The sequence below is a fragment of the Lemur catta genome, chromosome 26 (assembly GCF_020740605.2).
Source record: "Lemur catta isolate mLemCat1 chromosome 26, mLemCat1.pri, whole genome shotgun sequence".
In the NCBI taxonomy this organism is placed as follows: domain Eukaryota; kingdom Metazoa; phylum Chordata; class Mammalia; order Primates; family Lemuridae; genus Lemur; species Lemur catta.
The window spans coordinates 6,275,137-6,294,922 of NC_059153.1; the positions used below are offsets into that span (position 1 = coordinate 6,275,137).

At 44.0% G+C, this 19,786-nt stretch overlaps 1 protein-coding gene across 1 annotated transcript in view; it reads left to right on the plus strand.

Annotated features, from left to right (window-relative positions):
• Positions 1-1,886: 1,886 nt before the first annotated feature.
• NDST3 (N-deacetylase and N-sulfotransferase 3) overlaps positions 1,887-19,786 on the plus strand; it is a 113,919-nt gene continuing 96,019 nt past the window's right edge. The window contains exons 1-2 of the mRNA XM_045537371.1: positions 1,887-1,981; positions 15,724-16,860. Coding sequence (XP_045393327.1) covers positions 15,880-16,860 — 981 coding nt within the window. The 5' untranslated portion in view covers positions 1,887-1,981; positions 15,724-15,879. The remainder of the gene's footprint in view (positions 1,982-15,723; positions 16,861-19,786) is intronic.

Sequence of the window (19,786 nt, forward strand, 5' to 3'; positions counted from 1 at the left end):
TCCCAGCTACTTGGGAGGCTGAGGCAGGAGGATCGCTTGAGCCCAGGAGTTTGAGGTTGCTGTGAGCTAGGCTGATGCCACGGCACTCTAGCCCGGGCAACAGAGTGAGACTGTCTCAAAAAAGAAAAAGAAAAAACAATCTCATGCATATCATCTAGCCAAAGAATTCTACCATGCTGACGTTTTTGTAGGCTTCCAGAGGAGCAACTGGTTCAGTCACTTCTGCAGCCTGTCTATAATTCATACAACAAGGATATACAACTTCCTAGCTTTAAAAAAAAAAAAACCTCCAACTAACTCAGGACGCTGGGATCTCACTGCAGGTCTCGCTGTAAGAATCTAAATGCTCTCCTAAAGTCAATAAACAACCAAATGTTTTATTTCTGTCTCACTTGGATCTCTTTCAGTTCCAAGGGACTGAAAATTCAACCCAAGCTTCCTTGAGGCCAAAGCGAATTTATTGATTCCTGTATGAACACATGAATCAAGGTAGAACTGGTTTTAGTCACAGCTGGATTCAGGGCTCAGAAACCTCCATCGGGGCGGTGTCCACCTCCCAGGTCATTTTCAGACGTGACACGGTGACAAAGCAGCCTCGGGCTCACATCTTCGTGACGCCAAGTGCAGGGCAGGAGGGTGCACTAACTAAATAGGGGAGGCAAGACCAAAGCCAGTCCCAGAGCCCTGCCCTGTCGTCTTTGATTGGCCAGACCGAGTCACAGACCGGCCACCGCAGCAGTGGGGGACCCGGCGCTGGGCCCACCGCGCGCTTGGGGCCGCGGGGTGGCGTGGGGGTCGGTCCCCACCAAACAAACGGGGTTTTGTCCCCAAGAGCCGATGCTGGGAAGCTAAACCGCAAATGTCCCCTGCGAGCTCGCATTCTCGGACCCCACTCACGACAGCTCTGACACACGTTGGTGGAAACAAATGAGATTTTTTTAAAAAAAAAAAAATCCCTTTCCATTGGGGCTCGAATGAAACTGCGGTTCCGGCGACCGCGCGCCTGGCACGCAACGTCTGTCCCCCGGGGGCTGCGGCGGGTCCTCGGCGCCGGGCGCGGGGCCTGGCAGGCGGCGGGGTCGCGAGCGGGGACCGCGCCCTCCAGTCCCGCGTCGCTGCGGGGTCGCGACCCCAGGGACCCCGCCCCGCCTGGCCCGGGGACGGCCCCGCGGGGACCCGGCCGTGCTGCGGGCGATGCGGGCGGCTCCGGCTCCGGCTCCGGCTCCCGCCCCTTCCCCGGGCGCGGGCGGGAGGCGGCGGCGCGGGGCGCGGGGCGTGTCGAGTCCCCGCGCTCGCCCCGCAGCCGCGTCCACGCGGACCCGGGCGCGCCGGGGGAGGGGAGGGGAGGTCGCCCGGACCCCGGACCGCGGGGACCCGCCCGCGCGACACCGCCCGGCCCCGGCCCGGCGACCGGGATGCGGAGCCCAGAGGCGGCGCCGCAGGCGGGACAAGTCCCGGCGGGTTTGGGCCCCGGAGCTCGCCCCGTCGCCTCCTGCTTTCAGTAAGTTCATCCAGACAGCGGGGACAAAGCAGCCTCCTGGGCGCCTGGGTCTGCGAATTGACCCTGCAAGTGTCCCGGGTGGGGCTGTTCGCTTGTGCGACACCGACTCACCTGCTAGCGCCGCGGCCACTCGGAAAAGCGACCTCTGAAATATGCCCGGAGGAACGTGACAAGTTTGCCGCTGCGTTCGCGCGTCAGCGTAGTCGGCACCCGCGTCCCCAGTCGGTCCCCAGCCGGGCCTCGGCGACAGGGCTTGCGTGTGACACTCTTGCCCTCTAGCGCCTCGCCGGCCGGGTGGCAGGGCGACGGCGAGTGTCACTAGGATGTTGCGTAACAGGAGGGCGCTGGGCCCGGGCTGGCGCTGCTGCCACTTGTGAAGCCGGAAAGCCCGAGCCGGTTGTAGCAGCTGCTGCAGTTTCAGCCTCTCCCATCCACCGAAACTTTCTCCCGCACTCCCAGCGTTTCGGACTTGAATTCCAGGTAAGTGCACCTATTTATGTGCATTGCACATTGACGCCTCGTGCACAGACGTAGGGGCTTTCAGGAAGACATAACAACTTGCACAATTAATTGAAGGATTTCAGGACCGAACGAGTGCTCCCTTTTATTCTTGAAAAATAAAAGGAGCATCTTGATTAAATTCAGTGAAACAAAGGACTGTATTAGCATTCGGGGAAAATTTTAAAGCTTCTTTTTTCCATAAGATTAAAGTATCAAGGAGATAGATGACTCCTTGTAGTTGTTTAAGATCCTCGCCGACCACTTGTAATTATTCTGCAGTTGGTTTGTTAAGCAGACCACGTCTGTTGTCCTGGCAGAATCCTGTAAGCAACATCAGAGATTTTAAAGTAACTACCTGCCCATCCATGCAGCAGTCGTCCAGGACAAAGCTTTCTGTTTGATGCAGTTTATTTTAGAAACGCTATTTAAAATTATAGCATTAGAAATATTAAATGTAACTGGAAAGAAATAATCAGCCTAAGTATTGAGTGCTTTAAATTGAAAGAAAATAGATACATCTTCTATTTAATATATTCACTTGGGGGTTGCAGGAAAGAACCAGGTTACATTCTTTAAGAGGTTTATCCATATCATTTTCCAAGGAGATATTTTTCTAATATCTGGATACTGTTTAAGCCTCAAAGTCATTGAAAGTTGGAACTATAGCTATATTCTTTACAAACATATTGGGATATAGCAACATATTCAATCTGGAAGAGTTTTGAAAAAAACACTTCGAAACAATGTAAACAGATACATTCTTAATATTATATTAAAGTACAAATCAGATATTGAGACGGGCGTGAAACTGATCTCAGACCTACTCTTTTTTTGCCCTTAGAAAATATCATATTATCAATTCATGAACAATGCTATTCACCACAAGAGAGCAGAATGGTAGGGAAGAGAAACTCAAATGCCTGATATGCAGCTGAAGGAAATTTTTTCCTTTTTCTTCAACCACAGTTCCTATCGAAATCGTATTTGAGAAGACGATTGCAAAAATATGTTGGAAAGAGACTCCTTTTTAAAATAGTACTGAACATATAAAGAGGCTTGCCCTAACAGTTCTTTCTCTAGTTAACACAGTGTCCATCATCTCTACAACATGGTTATTGTTTTTCTTTATGGTCTTGATGGTAAGACACAAGACTTGTTTCTCTGCATAAATAAATGTTAATTTTAAACTAGTCAAATCAGTTAATTCTCTTCATTGTCTTTAAAATGAAGGATTCTCATGTTACTAAAATGTTTTACATAAAACAAAACTTTTGTCTCTATCTGGAGAGATTTAGTTTAGTTTGAGTTATAGTATACCTTGTCTTTTAAGAAATTTTCTTAAGAAAAGCATTATTTATGGCCATTGCACCATGTATAGAATAATTTTTGGTATAACTGAAAGATTTGTTGAAAAAAATATACTAGAAAAGATAACCAGACATTTGAGGTTCTTTTTCTGGACCGTATATTCTGCTGCAGAAGTTATTACAAGCTAGAATCTAAATATTTCATGGTTGACTTGTCATTTCAAAAGTTTGAAACCATAAAGAAATTAAAAATTTTTCCTTTAATTCAGGAAATCTGATTATGTGACTTCCTTGAAACTTGATTGAGTGTTGGCTGCTCTTTGGAGATTAGGTCCAACGTCTAAACTTAAATATGCATCTGTTGAGGTATAAAAATATATTTCTAAAAACTACATTTAAGTACTTTGTGATTTGTATGGGCTGTAAAATTAAAGAAATAGAATTAAAGATAAAAGCACTATTTTCAGCTAGATGAATGCCTTGGATTTCTAATTGCTTAAGAGTTTAGACAATAGGGAAAATTGGTGGCAGTTTACTTTCCCTGTGCTCTGGCTAGAAATGAGCATTCGCACTGAAATGCATGAACTCTCAACACCTGTCCAGATTAGGGGACGCTGCCAGGCCACAAAAGTACTGGTCTGCATTATAATGAAAATTTGTCTGAACAATGCTCAAAATTATTTTATAACTGAAGTTTCTCTTAGCAAAGAACTGGTTTTACAATTTGTTGCTTTGTCTGTTTGTTTTGAATAAAAACTATATCCTCAGGCACGTGGATATCCCAATAAGTGAATTATCCATTGGTGATACTCTAAACGTTTTTCATAAATTTCATATAAGTTACCTGACTGGGAAAAAAGTAGTCAGGCCCTACTATAATTAATGTCCATAATAAACCATTTCACAAGATCTCCTACAAATTACTGAGGGCTGTAATTCTTGGTTACTTCTTGCCAAATGAGAGCTTAAAAAATCAAATATTGTAGTCCTATCCTAAACCATTTAAGCATCTCAGTGATGAGTGTTCATTTCACATAGGTTTCATTTTTTAGTCTGTTTGATTACAGTGCTTGAAAAGAATGTGAAGTAGACCTGGATTCTAGGCCTGGCTCTTCAGGGACAGGGGTGGCTGAGGCAGCTCCCTGGCTGGCTCTGGGGTTTGGTTTCCTCACCTGTGAGATGAGGGTCTCAGAGACCGTTTCCTGTCCTGTCTGTTGTCCAACCTTGTAGAAATTGCTCTGGAAGAGAGGACAGATACACATGAAAAACGCATTAGAGAATAAGACAAAACTTAACTTGTTGATAAGTACTATTGTCTAGGTTTTTACTAGTAAAAATGTGAGCCTGGGCACAGTGACTCATGCCTGTAATCCCAGCACTCTGGGAGGCCGAGGCGGGAAGATCACTCGAGGTCAGGAGTTCGAGACCAGAAGAGCGAGACCCCGTCTCTACTAAAAAAATAGAAATTAGCTGGCCAACTAAAAATATACATAGAAAAAATTAGCCAGGTATGGTGGCGCATGCCTGTAGTCCCAGCTACTCGGGAGGCTGAGGCAGGAGGATCGCTTGAGCCCAGGAGTTGGAGGTTGCTGTGAGTGAGGCTGATGCCATGGCACTCTAGCCCGGGCGACAGAGCCAGACTCTGTCTCAAAAAAAAAAAAAAGTAAGTGATTAAAAATAACAACACTCATAGAATAGTTACCTTGTACCAGGGACTGTTCTAAGCACTTTCCATATTAACTTATAGCTCATGTACTCTCTACAAAGATTATTTGAGGTGAATCCTATTCCCATTTCACAAATGAGGAAACTGAGGCACTGAAAGGTGACCCACATGCCTCAGATCAGATCCCTGGCAAGTGGTGGAGTTGTACTCTGTTTGAGTCTGGCTCAAATGCACATTTCTTTATTATATTGCGTTGTCTCTGTATAGGTTTTCAAATAGTTATGGCTGATACCATGGAGGCTATCCACTTCCAGCACTTCCACTCTCACAGGTGAAATAAGCATCCGTTCACCCAAGAGGTATTTACTGAGCACCTACTCCTATGCCAGGCATGAAGCAGTGCCCAGGACAAGTAAATGTGGCGCTGTCCCTGGCAAAGTATGTACAGTCTAGTTTGGGTGATTTCTTTCCCCTCTGCTGATACCCTAGTTGGGTTGAATGTCACTTGTTCTAAAAGGTGCCCAAGGTAACAGAGGAAGAATTTATCTGACTTCATTGATGTACCATAACATAGAGAGTGCTGTGAATAGAACCAGGACCCCCAACCTCCGCAGGACTCCCCATCATATTTCTTCATTGCTCCTTTCTGCACTTTTTTCATCATCTTCTCCCTGCAGATTGGCTGCCTTTCCCTCTCTTGTTCCTGGAACTTGCCCTAATACACAGCCAGGCGCTGCTCTGTGACTTTGCATCTCATGGCTCAGGCAACCAGGGAGAGGTCGGGTTAACACGCTGTTGTTCCCGCAATTCTGATGCAAGACAGAGATGCTAAGGCTCATAGTAGATCCTCAAAGCTGCGTTGGCCATAGTCATCATGCCCTGCTGTCAGGCAGAGATCCATGTGTACGTTCTGTGAATAGTTCGGTCTCAGAGTACAGGGGGCTCTCTTAAGTCACACAGCCAGGACAAGCAGCAGACAGCAGTGGGGTGGTTTCTTCCCTTACCTGGCTGGATGGTGTAACACTGGGGCAGGGAAACAAAACATAACCTTTCCTTCATAATTTCTAAATAGAAGAGGGAGGGAGCATCACAGTAGAAACTCATTTTCCATCTAATCTACCAAACAAAGCTAACGCCCCCAAGTGCAGCCTTTCTCCCCTGCATCCTTTAAACACTGCAATGGTGGAGGCAGAGTGTATTCTTGGTCATCCTCCATGCAAATCAGCCTCTTGCCTACCACAGCACAGTTCAATTAATGGGACACAGTTTTACACATTCTTTCCTGAAGAAAGGCACGTTCTTTGTCAATTTTTAATATCACGAAATTACTTTTAGCAAATTCCTGTGATGGTATTGGAGGCCCACAAATGGATTTCGCAACACTATGAAATATAGTTTTGCCGTTCCTTTCTTTTTTGAGAAAGAGGAATATTGTCAAGATCTTTTAAATGTCTTTCATTTATGTTAAAACCTGAAGCTCTTTAGTTATTAATACTCATTTTCCAGATGGTAATCTTTTTTTTTCACATTTCTTATACTGCCAACTTTAACATGATTCTGTTTCCTTTGGAAATTGATTTTTACTTCGGGATGATGGTGGGTGTTAGTGGAAGAGAAAAGATAGGTTACGTTGACAAGTGAGCCCTTCCGCTTGCAGATAGCACGATGCTTCGCCAAATTCACATTTGCATATATCTGGTTCTTCACTAACAATATGGAATTATCTGTGATCCCCAAAACTGATTTCTCCCTCTGCCTTTTGTTCATGGTAGATAATTAGATCTAATTGCTAATGTTTCCTTGGTGGAATCTTTTTAAAAACAGATGCATTGCAAAGCAATTCTATTCACACTGAATTCTGAAAAAATCTCAGAATGGGAAAAATAGGTGGTTGAGTAAAAGTCAGCGAAAGGCACATTCTGGATGTGCTTGATGTATGACTCTGACAGAGATGGTCACCGCCATTTGCAATGTTTTTGTTATCGCCTTGACTGTTTGAGGCCAATGTGACTGATAGAGGTACCTGCTCACGGAAGATGGTTTGACTTGAGTATTGCCCTAGTTTGTGAATGCAGCTGCTATTTTTTTTTTCTTTGAGACAGAGTCTCTCTCTGTTGCCCAGGCTACAGTGCCATGGCTTCAGCCTAGCTCACAGCAACCTCAAACTCCTGGGCTCAAGCGATCCTCCTGCCTCAGCCTCCCGAGTAGCTGGGACTACAGGCATGTGCCAACATGCCCGGCTAATTTTTTATATATATATTTTTAGCTGTCCATATAATTTCTTTCTATTTTCAGTAGAGATGGGGCCTCGCTCTTGCTCAGGCTGGTCTCGAACTCCTGACCTCAAGCAATCCTCCTGCCTCAGCCTCCCAGAGTGCTAGGACTATAGGCGTGAGCCACCGCGCCTGGCCGTAGCTGCTATTTGTAAAACATCCTAGAGGCCTTTTCTCTGCTCATTCAATAAGTATTCCATGGGCTGTTCTTACTTCAAGCACTGTGTGACCACAGAGGTGAACAGGACAAGAACCTCAGATGCCTCCAGTCTATGCAGAAAAATCACGCAGACGATCTCATGACTAATCACAGCTGTGGAACGTGCTACAGAGATGTGAGAGTGGGTAACAGGGAGGCCTGACAGATCGGGGGCATCGGGGAAGACTTTTGTGAGACAGGGACATTGAGACTTAGAGCCATAGAATGTGGGGATGAAGCCAAATGAAGAAGTGGGGAAAAAACTTGTAGACAAAGAGAACAGCAGGTGGGAAGACCCTGAGGCAGAAAAGAGGCTGTCGACTGAAAGACGACCCGTTTGCCTGGAACTTAGAGGGGAACTTGTCATCTACCTGAGCCAGAGAGGTAAGAGTGGGAAGCGTATCCCACAGGGTCTTATGGGACACGTGTAGGACTTTGAATTTTTATCAACAAGTAACATAAGCAACGACTGACAGGTTTTTGGCTGGGAAGAAATAGTCAGAGTTCCACTTTGATGCTGCCTGGAGAACAGTGTAGAAGGTGCCAGAAGCACGTGTGGTGAGATTAGCTGTTGCAGGAGTTCAGGGAGTGATGTCACCGGGGCAGGGGACAGTGACCTAGCTCGAGGGGTTTTGGGAAATGGAAGTGAGAGGACGTGGGTTTATGCAGATAAGCAGAGACAAAGTAAAAGCAGGTGTCAGGGATGAACCACTAGATAATTGTGGGGAGCGGGAGAGGGTTGTAAGGGGAAGAGCATGAGTTCAATTTTGGAAAGATCGAGTTTGCTCGCGATGTGACTCCAGTGGAGCCAAACGGTGGCAGGCGTACGATAAGAAAGGGCGATGCTCATGTGAGTTGCTGTTGCTCATATGTCAAGTTGATGGTTCAGCTGGAAGTCCTACAGCTTAGAGGAGAGGAGACTGAGTTACAAATTAACATTTGGAGTTTACAGGAGTATAGAAGGTAATGAAAACCAGGGAGTAGGTGAGCTCATCTAAGGACAGCGGGAGGAATGAGAAGAACCCCAAGGGCGAGGTGCTGGTTACTCCTCTCACGGAGCCTCTTCCTTTGCCCTGAGACCCACCCGGCTTTAGATCCCTGCACCGAGGGGGGACTTCTGTGCTTCCCACGACTCTGCGGAAGCTGAAATGCGTGTCCCTGTGCCCTTATGAACCATTAGTGCACTTTCACTGGCCTCCTTCCGGATACTTCTCCCATTCATGTGTTAGTTCTACAATCATCATCATCATCATCATCATAGGTAAATTTTATGTGTGCATTCTATGTGCCAAACATTATTTTAAAGGCTTTTAATAGTTTCTTTCACAGTCCTCATTAAAACTCTATTAAGGGCCGGGCGTGGTGGCTCACGCCTGTAATCCTGGCACTCTGGGAGGCTGAGGCAGGAGGATCGCTCGAGGTCAGAAGTTCAAGACCAGCCTGAGCAAGAGCGAGGCCCCGTCTCTACTAAAAATAGAAAGAAATTATATGGACAGCTAAAAATATATATATATATAGAAAAAATTAGCCGGGCATGGTGGCGCATGCCTGTAGTCCCAGCTACTCGGGAGGCTGAGGCAGGAGGATCGCTTGAGCCCAGGAGTTGCAGGTTGCTGTGAGCTAGGCTGATGCCACGGCACTCTAGCCTGGGCAACAGAGCAAGACTCTGTCTCAAAACAAACAAACAAACAAACAAACAAAACCCTCTATTAAGTTGGTACCGCAGTATACCATTTTCCTATGAGGAAACTGCAGTGTCTACAGGTGACAGCTACCGGGTAGCAATTCCCTGCTTGTTCCTAGTGTGGAAGGGATGTGTAGTTGTCTTCCCAGGCGTGTGGTGTTTTTGATACAGGCTGTCAAAGTTCGAATTTCAGGTCAACCTCTACTCGCTGTGACGTCTAAGGCAGGTTACTCAGCCTCCAAAGGGCCCAGCACAGTGGTGGCACTTAGTGAATGTCCATTGATGTTGCCTGTGTGGCAATTGTTGTTCTACCTTCCTACACGGTGGTATTTCCTTCACGGTGCCTTATAGGAGATCCTGACCGTGTGGTGATGTTTGTAACCGATCCAACCTTGTAACGCTCCTGTTCCTAACTGTGTTTATTGCTGAATGCCTGCCTAAGCGGTTCATTGATTTTTCTAAATTTCATACACGGTGTCTTAGCCATTTAGCATATGCCTCATTACAAGCTGAATGGGGAAGAGAATTCACAACCATCAGCTCTCCACCGTTCACAAAGACAGCTGTGTCCGGGACTTGCTGACATGCTGGCCGGTGTGCTTGTCCCTTACTCAGAGCACCCCGACCGTGCAAAACTCTGTAATTGTCAATGTGTTTTAGTGAAAGTGCTTCAAAACCACAATCATCACTATACTGACGTGTCTATCGGTTGATCTTGTTGGCCTTTATAAATGTCTTTACCCTGTTTCTCATTTGAAAGATTACTGGGAATAACAGGAGCCCTGTACCCTTAGAAACTTCAGCCTAACAAAGAAGAGAGACATTGGAATATGGCTACTAGTATTAATATTTAGTAAGAGTTGTGCTAAAGTCTCCAAGGGGGGCCCAGGTCTAAAGGTGGGAAGAGTAGCGTTGGTCAGGAAAGGCTTTTCTGGGGACTTGGTTTCGGGCAGCATGTCGAGGTTTACCTGCGACCCACCAATTTCAAAGACTTCCTTGACTCTTTTCTTTGTCTACATCCAACTATTTTGTAGAACTTTGTGATTTTGCCGTCTCACCAGGCATGATCTAGTCGCTCTGCCTAACTGAGCCTGACGGGGACATGCCACCTTAAGCTTTGTGTCTCTATTACCGGCACCTTTATCTTCAAGTCCCCTACCTGCCGCCTCCCCCAACCATAATTAACGGTAAGCATGTCCTTTACTGCTTTCTCTCCAAACGTCTCTTCATTTCCATTTTCCCTGGCAACCCCCTAAGCCTGGACTCCCCACCATCCCCAGCGGATGAGGGGAGCAGCAGCCTCCTGGCTGGGATGACTTCGTTCTGTGCAATGTGGCACCCGCTCTCTGTTCGCATGAACACTCGCTGTCTACTCTGGGCGTCGCCGCCACACGATCATCTGTAAACAGTATTTGTATCAACTTTCTCTGTTCAAATACATCCAGTGTCCTCTGTTTCTAGGCTGATACATCCATGCTTCACGGTCACTTCCAGGGACATGCGCTAATCTGCAGCACTAGCTCAACCAAATACTGTTTCCATCTTCAACCCACAGTGTCCTGTAATTAGTTTAGTTTTGCTGTGAGGGAGACACATTGTAGCCATTTCATTGCTTCAGCCTGGCCGGGGATTTCTGCCTGGCCTCTTGTCCCACCCTCGTATCCACACCCAGGCCATTATGCCTTGTCCCCCTCGAGCACCGTGGCTCTTAGAATCTGGCACTGACTTTCCTAAACTTCGTCAGTCTGTCTGTCTTCTGAAATCAGTAACAGATATCGTCTGTGTAGCATAAATCTCTATTTAGGTGCAACATAGAGTTGGCTGTTGTTTCTCAAGTCTTATTTCGCTCAATGGAATTCATCCTTCCAAAGAAAAGAGTCATTCCTACGATTCCTTCCTTGCTGCTCCCAGCACATGGCACTGCACTAATCTCACAGGGGTTCCATGAATACCTGATGACCGATTGCATAATGATCAATTGATAGATACTTTTTGGTGGGTGAAGGTTTACTATCTACCATAGATATCACGATATTAGATGTATTCCATGTTGGGATGCTATGATTCTATTAGCTTGGTATTTAAGGAAACAGAAGTGAAGTCCAGCAAATGTATGAGAAATTATAATCATATTTATAGTCACGTGTAACCTTCAACAAATGAGTTGTGGCATTAGAAGAAACTAGAAGCGTCAAATTAACCTACAGGCATCATATGCCATTGTATTTAGTTAATTCCCCAAATAGTCATTGAGTACTTACTCTGCACCTGGCACCAGGGTGCCAGGGAAGAAGAGGCCAGCTCTGCCTTCTTGGAGCAGCCAGTCATACGGGGAGGCTGACTTTAAATAAAATTTTAATTATAATGGTGGCATTAAGTACAAAGGAGAGGTACTTTTCGCAGTGACTCTGTGTACCTGCTGAGTGGAAGGACAGAGAAGGCATCACAGGGGACTGAGTGGCAGAGTTTCATTCTGCACGGCTACCTGTCCTAGTGATGCCCCACCAGTGACGGTCCCCGAAGGCTGTACCCTTGCCTCTACCTGCTGCTGCAGTGCCACCCGCTCCCTGCAGGAGAAGGGGCGGCAGCTGCAGTTCAGGCCATCCTCGGGTTTTCGGAGCAAACAGAAACATGGCAGCTGTTTCCGGATGAGGCTGCAATATGAACAGCAAGTTCTGAGAGTGCACGCCAGAGACGAGTTGGTCAGGGTAAAGTGAGAGGTGCAGTTGGAAAAGATTTGCAGCAAATGGGAGAATCTTCATGTATCCCTTTGAATATGTTAGACCAAATCCTCAGGGACATACGCTGGAATTTTCTTTGCCTTCAGGAGGAAACTGAAAGAGTTTAATGGAAAAGAAATGTCCTTCAGTATTTTGTACCTGCTCACAGAAAGGGTAGCTTTGGTGTGTTCCTAATATCTGCCCCACACAGTGAGAGACTCCGCCCCGTCACAGATAAGAATTGTGTAAGTTACACGCCTTTCCCCCTTGACAAAGGGAATCCACTGTAAAACGCTGCTATCTGAAATGGAAAATGCGGCAACACATTTTATAGCCAGTCAAAAACACTTCTCAGCTGAAAGGAAACATAGACAGGGGACGGTGTGAGGCTTTGTGTCCTGCTGGTATGTTCCAGACTAGCACAGTCGTAAACAGGTACACAGCTTTGAAAGCACAGTTACTTATCGAAATCAATTAACTACAGCTACAGTGGAAACTCTGTTGTCCAGGTTAATTTTTTAGTCGCTGAAATTACGCCTAGACCTATACTAGAATGTTTAAAGGGCAGGATGTATTGTTTGTGTTTGATTTATTTTAGAGCATCTCAGATCACTTGGTGGCATCTTACCTGGCAGAGGTGCCACAGCCCTCACGTGGCACATCGAGCTCTCTTCCTCGTTTACGTCCACTGCTCCTCAGACTCGTCCCTTCCCCGCGTTCTGCCTGAACTGTGATCGTTAACAGTTCATGACTAAGTGGTCGGAAATGAGCCTGCACTGGATTACCAGGCTCAGCCCTCTGAGATTGCGCTGTGATCTCCTCCACGCTGTTGTTGAATTCTTGTTCTAGAACAACCTTACTCTCACGTTCTTCCCTAATCAGGAAAGTAGAGTGTCTCCTGTCTTAGTCTGTCTTATGCCACTATGACAGAATCGCACAGACTGCATAATCTTAAACAATAGAAATGTGTGTGGCTCACAGCTCTGGGGGCTGGGAAGTCCAAGAGTAGGTGCAGCCTCTGCTGAGGGCCGTCTTGCCACGTCGTCCCACGGGGGGGAGGGTTGAAGGGCAAAAGAGCATCCCCCAAAGAGCAAGAGAGCAAGAGTGAACCAAGTTCACTTTTGCAATGAGCCCACTCTTGAGATAACTTACCCGCTCCCTCAATAATGGATATCAGTTCACTCACGAGGGCACGAGGCCCCCCAGCACCGCTGTGCTGAGGATCAAGTTCCCAACACATGAACTTCAGGGGACACAGTCAAGCCATAGCCTCGCCCTGTGAGGCTTTCACAGCCATGAAATTCTGTGTTATCAAATCTTTCCGGCCGGGTGCGGTGGCTCACGCCTGTCATCCCAGCACTCTGGGAGGCCGAGGCGGGAGGATCGCTCGAGGTCAGGAGTTCGAGACCCACCTGAGCAAGAGCAAGACCCCGTCTCTACTAAAAATAGAAAGAAATGATCTGGAAAGCTAAAAATCTATATAGAAAAAAAAAATTAGCCGGGCATGGTGGCGCATGCCTGTAGTCCCAGCTACTCGGGAGGCTGAGGCAGGAGGATCTCTTGAGCCCAGGAGTCTGAGGTTGCTGTGAGCTAGGCTGACTCCACGGCACTCTAGCCCAGGGAACAGAGTGAGGCTCTGTCTCAAAAAAAAAAAAAAAAAAAAAAATCTTTCCATAATCTGGGTTACCCATATGGAGCCACATTTATTTTTTAAGTAATTCTTAAGTCTTTCCTTGCACTTTGTCATCCTTGTCTCTTGCCCAATAGTGTGCTCATCTCTGTAACATTTCCTTTATCTGAAATGTCTATTCAGATCACCCTCATCCGTCAAGTCTCTGCCCCAGTCCTGCCCCCCACCCCTGGTGACACATTTCACAGACCCGCCCCCGTCCGCACTTGCCATGGGCTCCCACCCTCCTCCCACCCTGTTGCAGTCATGGTCCCTAATCCACAGCTTACACATTGACCTCATTCTCATCACTGTCCCTACTGAACACAGCTCAGAAACTTTAAAAGAAAGTCGCTATGGTGAACATTTGCATTTTACATAGAAGGGTAGCCGTGCCCTAAATATGTGAGTGAATGACATAGCTCCCCTTAAATATTTGAATGAATAAACTATAATATATAATTTGTAGGATAAAAGCATCATTTACCCTGTAAATAGAATAAATAGCTTGTAAATATTTTGCAGTTCTATTCCAGAATATATTATTCATAAAGATGAACACATTATTCACAATATTGTTCACTGCATATTTCACAGGTGAATATCAGAGAATTTGAGATCCAGAATGTTCTGGGTGCTCATTGATTCTAACCTCGCCATTTGACTTTAAGGTACACGGACCCGAATGACACAATAAGAGTCAGAGGTGCAAAAAACCCCACTGTTATGGCAAACATCAAATATGATATTTTGCAGCAGGGCTGTTATCTTACTGGTTAGCTTTTCGCCTGCCTTCTGACAACAACAAAACCTGTCTTAATTTTTTTTTTTAATATTCCACGATATTTCTTTGCAAAGTGCCAGGACTGTAAGACTCTAATAAACTTTTGCTCCAAGAAGCACAGGTTTCTTTCCTATTATTTTTCAAAGTTACTGCATTTTCAAATGGTGCTAAGACTTGAAAGGAATTTGAAATTGTTGCATAACAATTGTTGAAGTCTCAGTTGTTTTCCTTGTGTTTTTTCAGAACACTTTTAGAGTACTTTTTTGTATAATGATTGAGCTCTTCTCAGAAAGCAGAAACAGAATGGAACAGAAAGTGAATCCTAGGTTAATACGCTCTTCCCCAAAAGTGCATTGTGCCCTGTGGCCTCGTGCCAGAGCTGGAGGAACCTTAGAAAAGATTTTACTCCTCACATTCTTCTCACTACATGACTGTTTAGATTTTTGAAAACCCTAACTAAGTAAATATACAGTTCTAACATGATCCGTTGGGTCGCAGGACCATGTGTGCATTTTGAAAGAGTTATTCTAATGAAGGCAACGGTCATAGGGTTGTTTCTCTAATGAATTTGAAATGTAGACAGAATAACAAAATTCACTGTATCAACAACTTTCAGAAAAAATAAAACTAGTAAACTAGTGTTTTCACTGTAGCCTTTAATGAAACATGTTGAAACTGTTATGACTTTTCGGTTCGTGTAATTGAATGCAAATAGCTTGAGCATGCGTTACGTGACACGTCCCTGGATGATAGAATATGGCAGCTTATGGCTCAGGTGACCTCTCTGTGATCTTGAGTCTATATATATATATATATATATTTTTTTTTTTTTTTTTTGAGACAGAGTCTCGCTCTGTTGCCCGGGCTACAGTGAGTGCCGTGGCATCAGCCCAGCTCACAGCAACCTCAAACTCCTGGGCTCAAGCGATCCTCCTGCCTCAGCCTCCCAAGTAGCTGGGACTACAGGCATGTGCCACCATGCCCGGCTAATTTTTCTGTATATATTTTTAGCTGTCCATATAATTTCTTTCTATTTTTAGTAGAGATGGGGTCTCGCTCTTGCTCAGGCTGGTCTCGAACTCCTGACCTCGAGCAATCCTCCTGCCTCGGCCTCCCAGAGTGCTAGGATTATAGGCGTGAGCCACCGTGCCCAGCCTATATTATCCACAGAGTTTGATGCAAATCTCAGTGAGTACAATGAAATTCCTTGTTAGACCAATGTCTTTTCTGCACTAGGGGTAGAGACCAGCATTCAGTGGAACCTCGCCCTCATTTTGTCCTCCCCATGTCCTCGTTCAGAGCCGGGAGAAGGAAAGGGAAGGTCTCGGCCTTACCACACGCCAGGTCATCTTCCTCGTTCAAAACTCGTTCATTTTAATGCTGCCGACTGAATGTTTTCTATTCTCTTCTATTTTTCAGACTGTATTTTCTGCGAGTCCCGATCCAGTGATACCCATGTGCTGCAATGGTGACATAAACTGTTGACTGAGACTGGGAAAGTCGCTGGAAAACCTTACTTTCTCGTACTTTTTTTATGGTGCTTCTGTTGGAATCGTCCAGGAACGTATCCACAGCATGAGTTTTATCATGAAACTTCACAGGCACTTTCAAAGGACGGTTCTTCTGCTCGCCACGTTCTGCACGGTGAGCATCGTCATTTCTGCCTACTACCTGTACAGCAGCTACAAACAGGAAAGCGAGCTGTCCGAGCCGGCTTCGGATGTGGACTGCAGTGACCTCCAGCCCCTGCCTTACAGACTGCTGGAAGTGAAACCGATGAAGCTTCTTGATGCCTCCAGGACCGACCCCACCGTGCTGGTGTTCGTGGAGAGCCAGTATTCATCCCTGGGTCAAGACATCATCACGATCCTGGAATCCAGCCGATTCCGGTATCACGTCGAAATTGCCCCCGGGAAGGGAGATCTTCCGGCACTTACAGACAAAAATAAAGGCAAATATATTCTCATTATTTATGAGAATATTTTAAAGTATATAAATATGGACTCCTGGAATCGAAGCCTTTTAGATAAATACTGTGTAGAATATGGCGTAGGAGTCATTGGATTCCACAAAACCAGTGAGAAGAGTCTACAGAGCTTTCAGTTAAAAGGTTTGCCTCTCTCCATTTATGGAAACCTCGCAGTAAAAGATTGTTGTGTTAACCCTCATTCCCCATTGCTTCGTGTGACCAAATCTTCTAAGCTTGAGAAAGGTTCTTTACCTGGAACCGACTGGACGGTTTTTCAGATTAATCACTCCGCCTACCAACCAGTAATATTCGCCAAAGTGAAGACCCCCGAAAACCTTTTTCCTCCAGTCTCTAAAGGTGCTTTTTATGCCACTGTCATACATGACCTGGGGCTTCACGATGGAATTCAGCGAGTTCTTTTTGGCAACAATTTGAACTTTTGGTTGCACAAACTCATCTTCATAGATGCCATCTCCTTCTTGTCAGGGAAGAGGCTGGCATTGTCCTTGGACAGGTACATCCTTGTGGACATCGATGACATATTTGTGGGAAAGGAGGGCACGAGAATGAACACCAACGATGTAAAGGTAAGGCTCTATTCTCTCAAAGTTTCACAGTTTAATTTGTCTCGCAGTAGGGCTACCAACTATCTAGTTTATACTAGGACTAAGGAGTTTCCCAGGACATGGAGCTTTTATCAGCAAAGTTAAGCAAGCATCTATCACCATAGATTGGCTAAGTAGATAATATGTTTCTTTCTGGGCCAGGCACGGTGGCTCAGGCCTGTAATCCTAGCACTCTGGGAGGCCAAGGCGGGTGGATCATTTGAACTCAGGAGTTCAAGACCACCCTGAGCAAGAGCGAGACCCCGTCTCTACTAAAAATAGAAAGAAATTATATGGACAGCTAAAAAACTATATATATAGAAAAAATTAGCCAGGCATGGTGGCACACGCCTGTAGTCCCAGCTACTGGGGAGGCTGAGGCAGGAGGATCGCTTGAGCCCAGGAATTTGAGGTTGCTGTGAGCTAGGCTGATGCCACGGCACTCTAGCCCAGGCAACAGAGTGAGACTCTGTCTTAAAAAAATATATATATGTTTCTTTCTAAATCAAAAAAAAATAAATGAAGATTTTACTTAAAGATTGAATGTAGCAGGATCCAAAAATGGCTTTCTACCAAGTGGAAACCATTTGTTCAGCTATGTTTCAGAAATTATCTATCTTAGAAAACTATTAATAATCTAAGACTTGGTTCATTTAAATGTGAAATTAAAGTGAATTTGTCTTAATGATAATAAATACTCCCACAAATTTTCAAGAATTACAGATCTCTTAAGTAGCAAGTTCAGATATTTTTGGAAGTCAAATAGGCAACTCATTTTCTCTTACCATGTTTTTCTGAAACTCTGAAAATTAGCATTACTAAATATGGTGAGCTATTACTGTGTAAGCATATTTATTCACATATAAACATAAGGATTTAAGTTGATTTCAGTGCACATTTCTGGCACATATATGAAGCTCATCGTGCTACATTTAAATTGCATTACATTTCTTATCATGTGAAACTGCTACCCTTAAACAGAAAATAATTATTTGAAGGTAGTTTGTTATTATTATGAATTGATTGTATTACATAAACAACTGGTTGTTCAATATTAGTGAAGTTTAAAATTAAAATTATATACATTTGTCTTAGTTTCCCACTCAAAATGCCATAGGATTTCTCATAGCAGTGAGACTTCTGATATATAATTTTTTATTCTCTACATAGAGGCTTTGACCTTCTGGTAGAATATCTAGAGCTAAATCAGATGGCAAAAAATATATCTGGAAAACTGTGTTCTTTTATCTCGTCACTAAGATTCTGGCAAATAATAGTAATGTTCATCACATTAGTTAAATGAGCTAAGAATACCAGAAGAACCATTAAATGTTACTGTAAGAGAGTGTGAAGACTAAAAAGAAAAGAAACTTTCATATTCTTGGCATTATTTTAGTCTTTTCCTTTTAGCTCAATGGAAATTAATTAATAAAGTAGTTGTATTTAAGTTTTCACTAAGTCTTTTGAAATTTAGTTTTGAAAGTGTAGCTAAATTAAAACCACGCTGATAGTTTAAGCATTTATTATGTGCTTGAAGATTATAAACAATACATAATTCTCCTAATTTTTCTATTTTAAATTATTATGATAAAATGTTTTATATATATATATATATATATATTTCTGATGTAAAATTCTTTAAAACTGCCAAATGTATGTATTTGTTATGGCATTTCAAAACATGCTAGATAAATCTCTGAGTTTTCTGTGCAACGCTCCGCCCATACCTCATATCCCTTAATATTATACAAAACATAAAGTACCTTTTGTGGTCTAGAGGTTAAGCCATGTTTTTAGGGGTACGAAAAAGGAAAGGCTTACTGAACGTATTCAAGAAGAATTTAGCATGCATACTTTATGAATTGCTAATATTTAGATAGGAATATATTTTCTGAAGTACCTAAAGGCTTTAAAAAGTATGTTTTGAATTATCTGAGTTTTTAAACTGCTTCTAAATTACATCTGTGATTGTGTCTCAAAGCACTAATTCATTGCGATCAGTTGCCCTGAGAGTGCAAACATTCATTCGTTGATTCCGTAACTAGTTAAGTGTGTACTGCGTGTGAAGCACTTTTGGGGCTACGATTGTGCCACTGCACTCCAGCTTGGACAACAGAGCAAGACTCTGTCTGTTAAAAAAAATTATACATATATATGTACATATAAAAGGATCTTCTTTTGTATTTCTGTGCTGATGGGTTATACTGTCAGGCCTATAAAAGATGGGGTTGGCTACTCCCAAAGTAGATAACACTTACTGAGTACGTATATTGGTTTAAGTGTTTTCCTTCATGTTCTTTCATTATCATTTAACTCTCACAAAAATCCTATGAAACAAAGACTTTAAGTAGCATCAGTTTTATAAAGAAACTGAGGTGCATGGTCTATGACTAACTTGCCCAAGATCTTACAATTAATAAGTGGCACTCCTAGGATACGAAATTCAGGTCTATCTAGCTCCAAAATCTGAGCTTTTCCACTTGACAGTGCTTCACGGTTGTGAATCTAACACAGTATTATGGTGACCATAGCAATTCTTTCCTACCCAATTCTACTTTATAACAAATCGTATGCTAACAGAGTCTATTGTAGTTTGATTGGTCATATCTGAAGCTTTGCCCTAGATTTACTTAAACATCTGGAACAAAAATTAATATCAATCACTTCTTTAAATGCCTTGTACTCACTCTAAGTTTTAGATGAAGTAGGGTGGCACAATGACAGATGCTTTGGATACTGAATAAAATGAAGAACAAAAATTGCCCATAATTCAGATAATTTAACTTTTTCTATCTGTACGTGCTCAGACTTTAAAGTCTATGTGATGCAAGGGAAACACTCAGCAAAGTGAAGAGACAACCCACAAAAGAGGAGAAATTATTTACAAATTACCCATCTGACAAGAGAT